The sequence below is a fragment of the Schistosoma mansoni genome, chromosome 1 (assembly GCF_000237925.1).
Source record: "Schistosoma mansoni strain Puerto Rico chromosome 1, complete genome".
NCBI classification, from domain to species: domain Eukaryota; kingdom Metazoa; phylum Platyhelminthes; class Trematoda; order Strigeidida; family Schistosomatidae; genus Schistosoma; species Schistosoma mansoni.
In genome coordinates, this window is record NC_031495.1 from 20095535 (window position 1) to 20113425 (window position 17891).

The window sequence follows — 17891 nt, forward strand, 5'->3', positions numbered from 1 at the left end:
TTCTAGTCGAAGCTAGTGAAGAAGATCGCTTGTTTCTAGAAACGATGTAGTCGGTCTAGATAATTGTTAATATGAAATATTATTCGGTGTGAATAAATTTGTGTACTAGAAAAGTGAAGTTATCTACGTTGATATTACAACAATGAGATAGTAAAAAGAACGGCGAACTTACTGTATCACCTGCTAAAGTTCTAAATGAATTGACCATTTGTTCAACTGTATCAGCTCCCATTGTTTGTTGTGACATAAATTGCATGAACGCATCAAACGTCACATAACCAGTACAATGTGGATCAACAGTTTTCATAATACGCATGAAATCAGCTTCACCCTATGACAAATCAACAATATAAATGAAATTTATTTAATATCCAATTAAATAATAAAAAAGAGAGGCAATTGAATGCACTTAATTCTCTGTAATGAAATGAGGAAAGTTGCCAGGTAAAGCGAGGAACTAACGATCAGAACATATTCAGATTGTGTTTTTCAAGCAAACTCGCAATATTTATTGATTCATTCATTTTTGACAGTCTAAACGAATATCAACTAGATGTACGTAGAAAATTTCAGCTAATAACATGCACTAACAATAACTGTCAGAATGAGATTATATATTCTGAATCTTATCAACAGACAAGATAAATAATGCATATTAGTTAGTTAATCAATAATAAATAACGGAGTATCTGGTTGGCATTTGCATCAGTTCAAGTTATTATACATCAAATCGCCACTAGATGAACAAATTAACAAGATGAAGACTTGACATGAAGAGTAACGTTTTAGTAGAAGAACAAATGAAGTCATGGGATAAAACGTATGAAATGTGACGGGAAGGGAGCAAAGCACAAAAGGACACTTAGTTAATGATTAGTGAGGTAGGAATTGATTCTGATTCATTCTGTTGCCTGATCTGAACAATCTTTGGTTCGTGTTATACTATTACGGATCAGTTTTGAAAATATTTAGTGAATTTAATGAGTCTATTACTAATGGCTTAGCGTTTGTCACAAAACATGAATACCTTTGACTTGGTACCTAACTGGCTTTTAGGTGTGCACTGTTGAGTTGTACCATGCTATGGGGGGACGGCTGTCCAGTGCTCCTCGGTTTCCGACAATACCCCGACTGAAACCAATCTGTGAAAAATGTCACCTATAGACTGAAATGCTTTAGCTTTGAATGTATGCACATTGTGTCTCTATTAAACACTTCAAAAGATTTTTTAAAACTGTCGACAATAGTACTAAGGTTTTTATTGATTTCACCTAAGAAATATATAGCATTGGTATTCAGAAAGTTGATTATCAGAAACACACCTAAGACAATTTAGCTTAATTTCTTAAACAGATGTATCCGTTGTGTGTGATTGAATAAGTTTAGAAAAAAAGTATATATGAAAAACCCAGAAATTATGATTTGTTTAGTAAAATGATACAACAGATGTGTAGCAGTAGTAGTGTAAGCAGGGCGATTAAAAATAACTTTTTGATTATCTAAGTGTATTTTCTTATATGATTTCTTACAGTATATGCAATGCATATTATAATTCGAAGAAAGCGTTGTATATTATCGCATTTACAGCATTTTATAAAAAACTTACAGCAGCAGTATTTTCCATATTTCCTAATGGTGAAGTTTATATTTAATAGTAAACAATCACCAGGTTTATATTAGATGCGTGATTATGCAATCAATGTAGGTAGAAATAAATCAGGAGAAAGATCATAGAAAGAAATGGAGGACAACTAACTGATCACTTGTTAATAAATAATATCACGTAGTAAACTATTTAGTGTTAAGAGAATGTTATTCAGTTAGTGGTTTAATTGTATATGTTCATTTAAGTGCTTAAATTCATAATTTGACTAAAGTAGAAAAATCCGGTGATTTTATCAAAATATCATTTTAGAGGTTACTTTTACAACTGGTGTTTCTATAAGAGATTGTATATGATAATAAACCGTTCAACGGAGACTCTTTTATGTTTCAACTCCAGTGAAATGTAAACAGTTGATTGATCATCACTTGGTAGTGACCGTTCATTTTTATCTAGTCCTTAGAGATGATCGAAGTATATCAAGCAAGTTGTAACATGGACTATGTCCTGTAGGACTCGACATCGCGTGCACTATCTTGAGATTTTAGGCAGTTGGATGAGTTACACTGGTTCGAATTCACTGGGGAGTATCGGCTACATCTTAGTGATAGGCGCTGAACAGCCCGGAACTTGGATCTATGATTCCTGTTGACTACTTATAATCACCTGACACACGCTTAATGTTCGTAATGAACAACATCCATAGTCATTTAGTGAAGAAAATTCGTATTTGTATTGTTATTTGACATAGCCTAACAAAACTGTAATAGGAAGAGTGATTCTTACACTAATCCTCACTTTCGATGCTTAAATGTTATTCTTTCTAAGTTCATAGTTGATTTGATTTTAATCGTTGTTATTTAAATTTTTCACAAATGAATGTCAAAGTCCAGGGAACGTTAAAAAATTGTTTTACTAAAATAATTAAAAACGAAATACAGAGTAAAAAATATTCTAAGTTTTAGATGTATTTTTTTGTCAAAGGAAAAAAAGCAGTTGGCTTACTTGAGAACTATTTGGTATGGTAAAGCCAAGTGATACAAGACAAGCTCTAAAATCTAACGGATCTAATCGACGTGTTCTATGTTTATCAAAATGATTAAAACATCTACGACATTCCTCAATTTGTTGTTCCGTAACACCACGATAATCATTAGCTGTTATACGATTTTCGATTTCATTTTGACCGCGTTTTATATTAGTTTTCAATTGTTCCCATCCAACACGTAAAGTTTCCATTGTATATCGTGTATGAGGATTATGTGTAATCAGAAATTCTTGTTGTTTCTATGATTCAAAGGAAAAATTAATAATCATTTAGCAAAAATAAATTGTTTATACAATCGATCGCGACTGTTACAGTCGATAAGAAAGAAAACTGATGAATAAAAACTTTCCGATCGGTTAAATTCCTTATCATTGATAAGCTGACCAACAATTTTGAAGTAATTGAACATAAGGCTTGCTTATCACAAAAAAAGTGATTGATTTTATTTCTTAAAAAAATTGTCAGTGATAGGGAAATACAAATTTTGATAAAAAATGAACATGAATCTTTGAACTTAGTTATCTGTCAATTAATTATCTTGTGTTATGAGTGATTGTTTGAAAGTTATGTTTAAGAAGTTTAGATTACAAATAGACTTGTCAGATTATATATTAATCACTATCGCCCTTATTCACAGCCATATTTGGCTAAATCTTGTACAAATGTTGTTTCCTATTTTATAGTACGATGTGTTCTGTCTGGTTGGTATATAAACCCAGTATGTTTGAAATAAATGATTCATATTGTAGAGGCTGTTTTTGTTGTTCTGGACTTAACTGACTGGGCTAGACAGAGAGCAGGACCGACAAGTACTCTAGACTGCTACGTACAGGTTCAATGTGTCATTGGTCTTATCGATAATTCACTGCTCTCAAATTGGCGGCATTGTCACGTCATGTATTAAACAGTGATCAGTAATGGAAAATAAGAATATACAACAAACAGATGATATGAGAAATGAAATCATCTTATTTCATCAATTTAAATCATACTTGATGAAGTTTTTCTAATTCAGTTATTGTTGGTTTCCATCCTTCTAAATCTTCTTCAACTTTATTTAAACGTTGTAATTGATCTTCTAGTGATAATTTTTGATTTGTTACAATAGAATGTACTGTTTCTAGATTATGTTCTAAATATGGTCCAAAACGATTGGCTAATTGAGCGAATTGAGTATTGACTTTATCATTTTCTTGTTGTTTAACAAGTTCTTGATGTAATGCATCATCTCTTCCACTAATCAATGAGTACATTGCATCCCATCTACTTTGTAATGTCTGTTTAATAAATGTAAATAAACAAAAAAACACATATAGCTAAAATCTAACACATTAACATAATAAAATGCATTTATGTTAGGTCTAGCTAGTTGTTATCTTTTATATGAAAATGTATTTTGCACAGATTATTTAGTTCAAGATTTACGAAACAAATTAATATTACATAACGTTGATGCAATGAGTTTTTTCATAGCTGAAATTCTACGTTTACTACAAGTGGAGTTAAATAGCCTCCAAATACTATGACTGAACAATAAATCGATAAATATGTTAAGGAATATGATTCCGATAGTTCATCAGGAAATGAAAATTGATACCACAATGAAAATAACCTCTGCTTTAACAAAAAAAATGAAATATCAGTGTTCTATATTTTTCATTACGTTAATGATACAGTTGGTCAATCAGGTATCCATCAAACGATAAGCGTACTTTATTGATCAAGAGTTGGCTTTTCTCGTAGGAGCGAGTTATTCACTACTGGTTGAACATGTGGACTAAACTTCTGCGGGAAAAATATATATTTATATATATGAATGAGTGTATGGATATTTCTCAATTCAGTTCAACCAATAAAGTTTCCTTTTCGCTCCCTGTCTTCTCGCTCAAATAGCAAGTTGGGATTGGGCCTAGAAAGCTTGTGCTTCAGTATCGAAACCGGACATTGCACAACACAACAGTTGATCATCATTCGATCAAACAAAATTGCCCTATCCATAACCTATTCCAATTACAAATGCACAAGAAAAAGAGATGTAGAACGATGATGAAATTCAATAGAAAGAGATAAGGGGGTTAATTTAAATTTTCAGTGTTACATATTTGTTAAAGATATCATATTCCCCCCCTCTATTATTACCCAGTTATATATGCCTTTTCTTCTGCTTATCATATTGTGAAATATCTAACAAATAATACGTCAATATTGTATAGAAACATAAAACCTTTTATATGCTAAAGAAAAGAATATCTCCAATTTATATCTAAAACAGTATGAAAGTTATTACTTTTTTTTGAAAAAGAATGATTTTGTTTGTCTTCTTATTATTAATACTGAACAAAATTTAGTTCTTCATTTAAATGTCAAAATCAAGTAAACCATTTTTATTCGCTTGATATAAACATTTTTTAAAAAAAATGATCGTGTATACTACTTATAAAAGAGGGGATTGGATATAGAAAAAAAAGAGAAACACTTGTAAAATTTTATCAGGGAATAAGTGTTTACCTTTAATAAATGTAAACAAATATTGAATAGATAATGAGTCATTCAAATGTCTGCTATATAGTATAAATTATTTCTAGTTAGTGACCATGTGTTTGTATATGTAGAGGGGGGGATATATATTGTCGTAAAATTTTAAAATAATATTCATTTACAGCAGTTTTGTTGAGGGATTTGTATAGTATGGAGGGAATTTACAGTAAGATCTGATAGTCATTGGAAAATTAACGAAAACATAAAAAGCGTTAAACCATTGATTCTATTCACAACTCAACACTACACTTTGGAGAATAATTTCTAACTTTTAAAACAAGACATGAAAGTTATTGGTTCAGTCATGTCTAAGGTCGTGGATGTGAACTGTTTAAGAGTCTTAAATAAGGTGAAATATTTGTCTAATACTCCTTTGGTTTTTAATTATTTTCCAGTTGAATTTAGATATGGTTTTTAATTTGGTAATAATAGTCAAGAATATAAGAAAGTTTGGTCGGAAAAGTTTCTGGAAAGAATGTTTAATTTAGTATAACCTAGTAGACTATTTAAGTTAAAAAAAAGTGTTATACACTTGCTTAGAATCAACTATAATAGTTGTTCACCGACACGAATAATAAAAAAAATGCTAATTTGAATGGAATTTGGAAATTTACAATTGTTCATTTGTAACTTTCTCAGTCAGGAATATAATTCAAATCTGAAAACACAATTCAGACGTGTATTTATCATTTAACTATTCCACGGAAAAGACACATTAGTTAAAGATGCATAACGCACCTAATTATGCATATTCACTGACTTCTGTTGTATAAAAGTTAAATCTTGTTGACTATTCTCAAACAAGGCTAGCTTTACATACTTGAAATATTAGAGATGATATGAGTCAATACTGAAAACAGAGTTCGAAGACAATTTATTTATCTTTTATTTCTGTTTTTGTACGATAGATTTTACGGGTTTTGTTCTCATCTAAATTGATGCAAAGTGAAAACTTAAAACAAATGAACCATAATGACATGTAATTTTATTCATACGGTCACTAAACATGACTGTTGGATATTTTAAATGACCACTTTGCTACAAAACTTGGTATATGAAGAGTTATTCATAGTATTAGCGTATAAAGAATTTTTTTATGTGCCCTGAACTTGTGATCGGATTTTAGTTCCAGATCAACAACAAAATATGAGAATTTCTACCAAAGCAATGGAATGAATGTACAGAGATGTTAAATGAATATTATCTACGATTTTATTTCAGGATATTTTGGCACACACAAATATTGGCTTATAGCCAAGTACACATACGTTAGCAACACTTGGTACTTTTCATCTCTGTCACTTTTGTCCAGAAATAACTGGAAGATGGAAACTCACTGAAAGATTAGAAAGGGAGACCAAATGTTGAGTTTTGATAACTTGTTTAAAATAATGTAAATTAAACCGACGTGTAATGGTTTGTTAATATAGTCAACTCAAAGGTTAAATATTAAGGGTATTTAGTAAAATCAACACACACCTTCCATACAGCTTTTAGTTCTCTCAAGGAAGTCATCATGAAAGAAATGGTTATCGACCATACCATAATCTAACGATGATATTTATTTAAATTAAATGTCATAACATTTCACCTATCAGGCCTTACTGTCTACTGAAATTTTCTTTTATCTGTCCACCTTGATTAAAATATAACAAATGATCTAAACAGTTCAATTATTTTAACACAGCTTAAAAATGACTTAATAACCAATCACATCCGCTATGTGGTCATTATTACATACACCATAAATGTATTTAAATCCATTTCTCAGTGATTTAGTTTTTGATTTGTAGGTATGAAATTCAATTTAATAATCTTCCACATGGGTATAGAGTTTGTTTATATCTTACAAAAACTGGACACTTAGGGCGACGTGCCAGAATTCACCGTGTATTTTATTAATTTTTTCATAGTTGTGTTCGAAATGCTAGAAGACACACTGAAATGATATAAATTAATCTAATTCTACAAAGATTACTTTTAACTGGATTATGTAAATCGATTTAATGAAATAAACTTTTTCATAGATGGATATTTAAAATTTCACTTTTTACCGATCCGATATTACTCGTTAAGTTCATGAGAAAAACAAATTTTAAAATTCTTGAGACAGATCACAAAAAATGAATGAGATAGACGATTATTATGGTAAAAGTGTTCATTTCCATCATGTAATTTTGTTAAGAATAAATCCCCAGTAAAAAAATACAAACTTACAGAGCAATCAATCATTGTGTATGGATTTTTTAATAATTCTGATGATAAATTATGCGATTGAATCAGTTTTTTCACTTGCTCTGCCTCTGTAATTATATCATTCAATTCTTTTTGTGCAGCTGGAAGAGTTTTCTTAAAATTTTCATGTCCATTAATAAGAGACTGTTGTGAGGATAGATATATTAAAGTAATGAAAAAAAACGAAAACAAAATTTAAGATGTTGAGTTATTGCATTTTTATTTTGTAAAATATGTCATGGTAAGAAAACATAATATCATTTAAAAATATCATTGATTGAAATTTGGAAAATACTGGAGAACTGCGTTACTCCAATATAACACGTTATAGCGATACGCATTCACAAACTCTCTCAGGATTAAACTCTTCAGGCCTTGTAGATGAAGTCAGTCTGTAATATAAACTACAAATTGGAAAAGCTTTATACATGTTCTACATTATTAAAGAGAACATTATTTTATCATAAATAGTTTGATAACTGTAGACTATTGGAAAGTAATAAGTAGTTGAATATTGGCGATTAATATTAAGTGTCTAAAGCAAGCAATACTTCCTCTAAGATGAGACATTCAAATGAACTATTTTGTGCATTGAACATGTGACGTTTTGTTAAATATCCGAAAAATAGTACCTTTGCACAAGATTTCGCGATGATTGTTCTTAACAATTGAACATAAATTTTTATTGGTTTCCTTATCTATTAGACTACAGCTGTCATGTTGTGAAATCAAAACGTTGTATCGGTTGATATTTATTGATCATTTTTAACACATAGTTTTAAACTGCAAATGATTGATTACAACTTGTACAAGTAGTAGCAATCTTCATGGACGTTGTGTGATGTGAATTCGATTCCATGAAACGCTTAGATCTTTCAAACAGACGAAAATATTATTATGAAATGAGTGAGTGCTTGAATATACAAAGTCCAGACACGAAAATCCATACTAACTTCTAGAAATGATAGACATAAAAGCATTTTAAACAGTTTTAAGATATTACCCTTTTGCTAATTAACTAAATAGTTTAAACAGCTAGTTGACTATAAGTCTCACGAGGTCAACAGAATTTTAAATTTCTTACAATAGGTTGGACAGTAATTATTTTGTATAGGGACAATTATCTTATGTAAGTAGTAAAATAACATAAGTAGGAAGTTTTTTCTACTTTACTGAAAGTTACAACCACCGTAACATTCCATTCATAGTTGCACAGTCTGACAAAAAATAACATGGTTCACCAGCTTAATGGTTGAACTAAAACGATACAGTGTAGGCAGAAATTAAGGAAAAAACCAATTTATTATTTTAAAGTGAATAAGTCGGTTTTACATTATTAACAAAATTTCAACCGTCATCTATAATTTCTTTAATTATTGATTCGATGTGCAATTCCTACAAAAAATTACGCTAGTCGATCAATGAGTAGTGTATGATCATCAATGCTTATGGAGTTTGAGTGATCCAAAGTCGCTGAGTTGTTATTAAAATAACGTGTTATATTAAAGCATGAATCAAATTTATAAACTTACGGTGTTTATATCATTGTCAGAAAACAAAACATAAACACTCAAAACAGTCTGGTCATAAAAAGACAATTAATTGGAAAAATACATATGGTTCTCTTGTCCCTTACCATTACATCTTCAACTTTATTCACAATAAACATATCTTGAAGATCTTCATGAACTTGTTCTAGCCAATTATTAAAAGGCTAAATATAAAGAGGTTGGAAGAAAAAAAATCTAGTAAAATCAAATTTTCTATTCAATTTTGATCAAAACGTGTAAGATAAGCATGTGGAGTTATGAACAGAAAATGCCATTTGAATGTATCGATCGTTTTTGCTTATCCTTCCATGATAAGTATTGGTTGAGCATAATGGAACAACGAAATGAACAACTCAGATATTTACTGTCAGGTAATAGGCAGATCTGGTGACTCGATTGATAAAACTCTGAAACTTTGCCGACTTAGGTGACTGGGAAATATATTTCTTATCGACAACCAGCATTTATTTAGACGTGCAATTTTGATTGGAGTAGAGGTAAGGTGGAACAAAGTTATGAGTGGTCAAACAATGACTTCTGGTTTGAGCCATGTTAGTACTTGTACACTACCGGGTTGGGATCTAGGTAATAATCGCAATCAGTGATAGGGGACTTTGAGTAGAACGATTCAGAATAGGTCACAGTGACATAGATGAATTTACCAGTTACTTTATTCTAAATCTTGTTGTTTTTTATTATTTATTTAAACACATAAATATTGGTACAAGGGAGCACCAGATATATATGCGACGCAAAAATCTCATTTGATTTATGTGAGGGCTGTGATACTGTCCAGGTGCCCAAACTGAAGCAGGTAGTTTTCTTAGGGTTTTCTGACTCCCCTAGGTGAACTTTCAGTGTCCACCAACCCGGTTAAAGCGCCGGACATTCGCTTTTCGTCCTCTCAATTTCGTAAACAACTGTAATGCCAAGAGAAGGCAGTGAGTAGGACTTCCCTGGCAGAGGCTATATACGCGTGGCCATATGAGAGCATTTCGAGAGGGAGAGCGGACTTTCTCCACTTTCGGCCATACCAGGGCATTTGAGGGGTGAACATCAGTGATCAATCACCATGAGCACCTCAGCCCAAAAGCAGGTCATTAGGTCAGTAGTAAGGTCAAATACTGTTAAATTAGATGTTGACTTGAATCTAACGATGAGCACTAATTATCTAAAGAATGTAGGTAATTCTTGCTGTTGAGTGTAAAGTAGCACAAAACCTAGGTCTACAGTTTCTTACCTATTGTCTACTCAAACTGTATAGCATTCAAAGTAGATAATATTCATATTGTTTGGATGTAGATAGTTAAATGTTTTTAGGTAATGTAATATACGAAACTTAAAATGCCCTAGTTGTTTACTATTTTGTCTACAACGGATTAATTTCCTTATTTCGGCTTAATAATAAATATAAATTTACACCTAAATCAATATATAAACAGATATTTTTCAAAGTAAAGATTGAAATTATGTCAATTATTAAATTCCAATAAAAAGACAAATAGAAATGAACCTTTTTATCTAGAAAATAACAAATAAATCATCCAAATGTAAATACACCTATATCAAACACATGATAGCTACAAAAAATGAATGTAAATAATCAAATTTGGCAAGTAAACATTTATGATGACATAAAAAATTAATTTGTACAAATGTAATTATTTTATGGGAATACTTTTAATTAGAAAATACTAAATAAAGTACAATCAACTTTATATAGATGAATAGTTAAATTATTTTCTGGAAACTAGAGCAAAATTAACCAGCTTACTATTTACTATTTATAAACTGTCAGATTAAGTAAAATACACCTTTACTGGAGAGAATATTTGTAAACTTCTATCAGAAAGGTTTCAATCAATGATATATATGGTTTAAGCAACATCTTCAATATTAAATTGTTATCATTGTGAAAATGAAATAAAACAAGCTATTGAATCATATTAAAGACACATATTTTTTGAGCTAAATGTTTTGACTGAAAAACTGTCATTCACTATCTAAGCAACATCACTAGTGTTTAACCTCCATATAAATTAAGCACTCAGAGAACTCAACATTAGCTAAAACATCAACCTGAGCTACAAATATTCTTTTTAAGAAAGTTATGTTTCACATCAATGGACGAGGGACTTTTGGTTAGTATGACAGCTGACTTCACTTGGTGTTGATCCAGTACAGTACAAGAGAGGTCCATTCAACGAGTGCAGGAACAGATCAACTGGGGTTTCTAGTGGCACTTGGCTAATATTTCTAAGCAATACCTGAAGTATTATGGACTGTTTGTAGCGATAGCACATTAAAGAAAACATCTTTATTTAAGCGATACATGTCATGAAGGTTGAAAAGGTAGGAGGGCAATCAACTTCCTGTGTTGATAAAAAATCATCAAACGTGAGCAGTTGCTTGAGATTTTTAGACCTGTTAATCACTGCCCGGCTGATTATTTGAATATATGTGTCTAACAAAAAATGAAAAGCTAAAGTAGCTGAGTAGCAAGGCTTTTGATAACATTCAAAGATGTTTAACAGATAAAAACAGAGTTTGAGCAAGTGTAACTCCCTAAATCTTTTGAATGTGTTGAAGATGCCAAGAATGATGTACGCTGAAGTTTGTCAAATGCAGTTGTTTTTATCCCAGGTTTCGAAGTCATAACTTTGACAACAAGTCATTATTAACGAAAACACGATAATTAACAGTCATTAAAATAATTTACTTAGGCATTTTGTTATAGTATAACATATAGCTTAAACGTTATTGTCAGTAGTAAACGTAAAGAAGCTGAAAAAGGAAAAGAAACGTACCGCAATGCGTTTGGCAATTGATAAATGCAATTGATCAATTTGATTAAGCAAATCCAAGATGCCCTGAAAAAGAAATAAATAAACATAAAATGATTACATATTTCGTCCAAATACACGGAATAATTATTCGATAAAACAATATATACTGACAAAATTTTAAAATTAGAAACTGTTGAGGAGTCACACAATGGGACGAAACGGCCGTCCAGTGCTTCCATGTTTTCCATGGTGGTCTAGCTTCAATTGACTCATGAACTCGACTATTAAATTACAATAATATCCACAAAAACCCCTTTTCATAGAATAAAAGTAATTTGAACTCTGGATAGATGTCCCGATTCATTAGAACCGAGTTCATTTATAGTTAGTTTGGATGAATTCATGTGTGTATTAGTATTGAAGTAAATTTATAAAAGTCTTAAAACTAGATATTCCAACTCGTTATATTGGCTGGGATAAGAGTATGTTAAAAGAAGCTAGGGGCAGCCAAACAAATATGTGGAATCAGACTATAAAGTTATTTATTGTTAGACTATGTCTATGAAAAATTCAGATTTCCTTATAGGTGCCGGCGTAATAATCGTAGTCTATGACTAAAGAAGTTGGGTGACATATTTCATGATTGTTTTTGTTGACTCAGTTGTATTCATCACTTATCCTCTTCGAAATTCTTATATTAATACATCATATTTTAAAACTATATTTCTTAAGTTAAAATTTTCACTGGAATGTATATTACTACTTTCTTTTATCTTGTTGATTTCTTCGCTAGTTTTGTCAAGTCAAGCCCAAGCAAATTGAACTGTTACACCTTTGTACCATGTCTTATTTCGTATGTGACTAACTGATTAATTAAGAGAATTATGTTTGTTGAACTTACGAATTTGTTGTTAATAATTTGTGGGAAAAGTTGAATTTTATAGCTTCCATCACAGACTAACTTTAATTAAACAATCATTGAAAACCAGAAAGTACTTAACTGATGTTTCATCCTGGAAGAGGAATCCTTCGCAGCATGAAACCAAGATTCCATCAAGAATCATTTAGCATTTTACTATGACTGTATAAAACAACACGTTTTATACATATTTATTAAGTTACATGCCGCGTACACAAACACAAAAATTATGTCCTCTTGTTAACTGGAAAGAGTCAACTTTTCACATGCTATATTATTAACGAGATAAACACTTTAAGTTAGGATATAAAACATTTTTAATAACATGAAACGTCCGAGAAGTACTCAGAAACTAGTAATATGAGCAGATCATTTGTTGGAATAAGCAAGATATTTGATGATGAACCGACTTTGGTTAATTTGTTGGTCCCCGAAAATTTCCTTATCGCAAAAAATAAAAAATCGACCACCAAATCTCAAGTCTCACCCTGATACTTCACAGTGACAATAAACCTACAACTACAGTAACAGAAAACCAAGTGAGTGTATTTAAAGTAGACTGATCAATACATGTAAATTACTATTGTAAAGTTTACATTTATTTGGAGTACTTTTCAACTGTCCTATTGTGGTGTGTGCTACTAATGTCGATATGTATAAGTAATATGCATCATAAAATCGAAAGGGAAATGTTTGGTGACAGAAGGTTAAGAAGATCTAAGAGAATGAGAACAGAGAATTATTGGTGTGTAAACGAAGGAACAATGAAGTCTGAGATGATTGACATATATTTTGCAAATGACGTATTCACTGTATGGTTCTCAGATTTTACTGAGAGATTCTATAATTTTGTAGTGAAATACATTCGACTGTCCCCACTTGTGTTCTTGTTCACTACACTATGATATACAATGAATACAACACTATTTTCAATATCAATATGGAAAAAGAGGAAGAATACAATAGCATGATTGGTATTTATTATATTGATAAGAAGAGACTGGATTTCGAAATTAATTTTAAAGAATCTACATTCTGAAAAATAATTATTTCTCAAAAAATGATGATAAAAACAGATATTGAAATAAATTAATTGACATGTATATTACGATCTAAAATACACGAAGGAAGGAAATGCCTATTATTGCCAGAAATACTTTTTACTCTTAGATGTATAAAGCAAATGTGATTTTATTTCTACCCACACTATCTGTTCTTCCAAGAAATGCCTAACACTTAGATGAAGTACACTTATATACATGTGGCTATCTTGAAATATAAAAAAATATATTTAACTGTTTGTGTATGTGCAAGTGGGTGTGATGTTTTTATCGTCTGAACTTCGCTATTGATTAGCAAATATAAGTATGTGTGAAAAAGATTTTTGTGTTCAGATAAGTGAATCCATCAAAAATGTACTAATCGGTATGCTTGCTTATGTGATATTGAAATTAAAGAAAGATGTAGTTGGTCAACTTTATCAAGGAAAAAGAAATAACTTATAGCTTTGTCGATCTCTAATGAACAATCTTTAATGAATACGTGTAACTAAATTTAATTAAATATCACACATTCATTTTATGTTACCTTCACAAAACAGAATGTGTAATATGTACTGAGTACACAGATATTAAAGTCGGTTTGGCAGAGGAATGAAACTTTCTGCCTATAATTAATAGTTATACAATCTGAAGATACTATGAAAACAGTCATGGTTAAGATTATAAATTTTTGTGAATTGATATTTTTATTAGTTCAAAAAACGTAACAGAACCATGGTTGATACAGTAATTTAAACTAAATGATGGAGTGAAATAAATAACTGTTAAACCCCATGTGGATGGTGAAATACGCCTTGAAGAGATTTATTTACAGGTATTTTACTCGAAGACTAATTCGTGCTGCTGTTAATAAGAAGTCTCATAAGTCAACAGGATGATAGATATCAGAGGATGGAAAATGTCAATTTTCTAATTTTTCAAGATCGTGTTTAGCATCATTTCACTAAGGCTAAAAAGCAACAACGCAGATACAAAAACTAAACAGAGAATTTTCAGAAAACTCAATTTATCTTAAGTATTCCAAATAACTGAGTGAATTACACTGGGATGTATTTGATTAGTCACATCAGAGAAGTATTAAAATCATATTTTAACGTTCTTTATCTGGTTGGGTTAGATCAGTATTTTCCAATAAAATATGTCACAAAATCTGTCTGCAACATTTTGACAAGTCGATAACAAGATGAAAGTAAATCAGTAATAATTCTTCAGAAGCTTTTACATAACTTTGTGGGCTAACATAAAGAGCTTTTATCAGCGTGATATAAATTCTGAGGACTCCTTTAAAAAAACAACCGAAATAGATCTCTATCTGCAGATTCACATACCGTTTATCAAGGAAGAAATATAGCTTAATTTGCAATATCCAGAAAAGTTACTATCTGATTGATAAAGCAGAATCCGCTTTATACGGGATGCATTTATGTGCAAGATATTCATGAAACCTAAGATTATGGTGAGGTGGGATGATCACCTATTTTAAAAAGTTTGATGGAGCTGTCTCTGACTACTGTAACTTAGTTAGTATCGTAATTTGGTCAATAAATTATCCTAAACCATAATTCTCTAAAAACGATTAAAAATTAATTAATCAGAATGCAATACTTAACCTTGATTAAGTTTGCCCGATCTTTTTAAATTTATTCAATGAAAGAATAGCTTTCGCATTCACTCTGAAATAAAATGAGGAAACATATTGCAGTAAATTTGGGGCGAGAAATCATCAATGTCATTCCATCGTGTCGGGGTTGAATAGATATCCCGAAAAGTATTTTTCTTTTCAGGCTAAACCTCTTTACCACCTTTTCCAATATGATTTATCAACTTTTGATGAAAATAATGCTTTACTGACATTGTTTCTCTATAATACAAATAATGGCAAGCATTTTCTGAAGTATATTTATGTAAAAAATGTGTTTTGGTACAGAAAATGCGAACTTTAAATCATCATATGCATTTTCCTTATTCCATCGATTTGTTTTTATTCTCGAATCACATTGCCTAAGTCTAATCTTTTTCACTCCCACAGGTAATTTTACTATTCTAACTACACTGACATTTGTCATGATTATTTCATCTGCCTGTGCTGATATACTGTGGCGACGTGAACCAATAGGCACATGTTTCAGTTTCTATTTTGGTCATGATTGATTGACTGTTGGTATTTATTACAAAATTAGGGTAAAGTATGTTAATAGACGTAAACATAGTTCAAATTACTGAAAACTACTAGGAGCTGCGAACAAACTGCACTCAAAAACTAGTAATTGACATAGAAATACAGGATATCAGATGCTGTCAATGTCTAGCCACTAATTCGGGAATGTGTATTCATGGCCATGAATGCTTCTCTTTTAATTAGCTCCAATTGATTAGTTATCTCTGTCAGCCAGGTGTACTTTGATGCTATCATAAAGTGCTTATAATTTATTGTAACTCTGATTACTCAGAAAATCATGAAGTACCACTAGAGAGGTTCTCATAATTTCTCCCTTCTCTGCTCCTTGAAAAAATGAGGGCTAACTACCATGGAGTTTGTGCATCAAATACTTTCGTAAACGGAAAAAGTGACATGGGAGCAGGACTTATAGTGAACATTTTCAGATGAATATAAATGACAACTAAGCGCCATTTAAAAGCCTTATACATAATTTCTCTGACTAATTACAAGTTAAATGATTATAAAAAGAGAGTTTCGTTGCATATTCTGTGCTGGCAATTCTGTACTATAATCAAACATATAATATTGAATAAAGCAAGTATTATTATTATCGTTGTATTTTTATTTGAACAGATTCAGATTAAAAAAAGTAATCAGTTAAAATATTAGTATCTAACCAGTTGATATGAAGTGAAAATATGAAAATTTTATAAAATTATATCAATTCTACTGATACATCTCTGAGAAAAATAAATTTTATATCATTTAGATTTTAAATCAAACTTTAACACGTAAATACTAGACGAGAGGTTATATGTACATCAATAATACAAACTGCTTATCATATATATATGTATATATATATATCATTAGGAAAATAGGATAAATATTATTAATTTTATTTACCTGAATTTTATGCTTTCGGATTTCTGATAATCGTCCCAAATTATCCCACTGTTCTACAATATTTTGAGTACGTTCATTCACAGATTGAACTTCATCATAATTCAATTGACTTTATGTTCGACCATAATGTTAAGAAAGAGAAAAGAAAGATAGAGAAATAAACTGGAATGAACTTGCAAAGATAATGAAATAAAAATACAAGACAAATGAAACTATGATTATATGCTTCAATACGAAATATCTGTTACATGGGACATTAGTAACAAGTTCATAATCCTTAATGTTATTCAAACATAATATGTTATTGAAATAATTAGCAATTTTCATAAGTTTTAATTTCCTTTTTTAATGATATTTTATTGTGAAAAGGTCTTAAACAGACAAAACAAGGGCTAGTGAGATGAAATACGACATCAGTAAAGAAAAATATATCTCAATATTATGTCAATTAATAATCAGATGTGTAATAAATGAGATAAATCAATTTTAAGAAACAGTTTATGATCAGTTGAATAAACGAGATTAGAATTGTTAATCATGGGATAAATTCAGAAAACGTTCCTATTGATAGACTTAATATTAGAAATAAAATTATATCTGTATCTTAGATGTTGAAATTTCAAGGTTTCATTTGTTCATATTGTCTAGGTTTCTTCAATAAAATAATGGAAATCAAATTAAGGTCACAAACCAACTATAAATTAAACCATCATTCAATTATGTTAAGTTCTCAAATATGATTTCATAATAAGTCATTTAATGTGAAATGTGCTTAAACTTAAATATGTGAAGTTATCTGCAGCTACCTGGTCAAATTTCGATACGACTTGTTATGTACGAGTTTGAACTGAAAAATTAAACAATAATTTTCTATAAGTTTTACTAAATAGAACTATCTTCAAGTGGATAATTTTTATTTCTTGCCATAAATTTGAATACTCTATAAACCTATAATTTCCGTTCCAAACTTATTATTTTAAACTATGATATTAACAAACCAACTATTTATAGTCAATACACGGGATGCTGCGAAGACAGTATGACAGTAAGTTCCATTTATAATTTAGTCAAAGTTTAACTTATT

At 30.4% G+C, this 17891-nt stretch overlaps 1 protein-coding gene across 1 annotated transcript in view; it reads right to left on the reverse strand.

Moving 5' to 3' along the window:
* The window catches only part of Smp_034550 (putative alpha-actinin), a gene marked incomplete at its 5' end in the record, with an annotated part of 40671 nt that overhangs the window by 1116 nt on the left and 21664 nt on the right, over positions 1-17891 (reverse strand). The window contains 7 exons of the mRNA XM_018793591.1: positions 173-331; positions 2609-2890; positions 3644-3928; positions 7407-7568; positions 9061-9138; positions 11782-11844; positions 16808-16916. Coding sequence (XP_018648088.1) covers positions 173-331; positions 2609-2890; positions 3644-3928; positions 7407-7568; positions 9061-9138; positions 11782-11844; positions 16808-16916 — 1138 coding nt within the window. The remainder of the gene's footprint in view (positions 1-172; positions 332-2608; positions 2891-3643; positions 3929-7406; positions 7569-9060; positions 9139-11781; positions 11845-16807; positions 16917-17891) is intronic.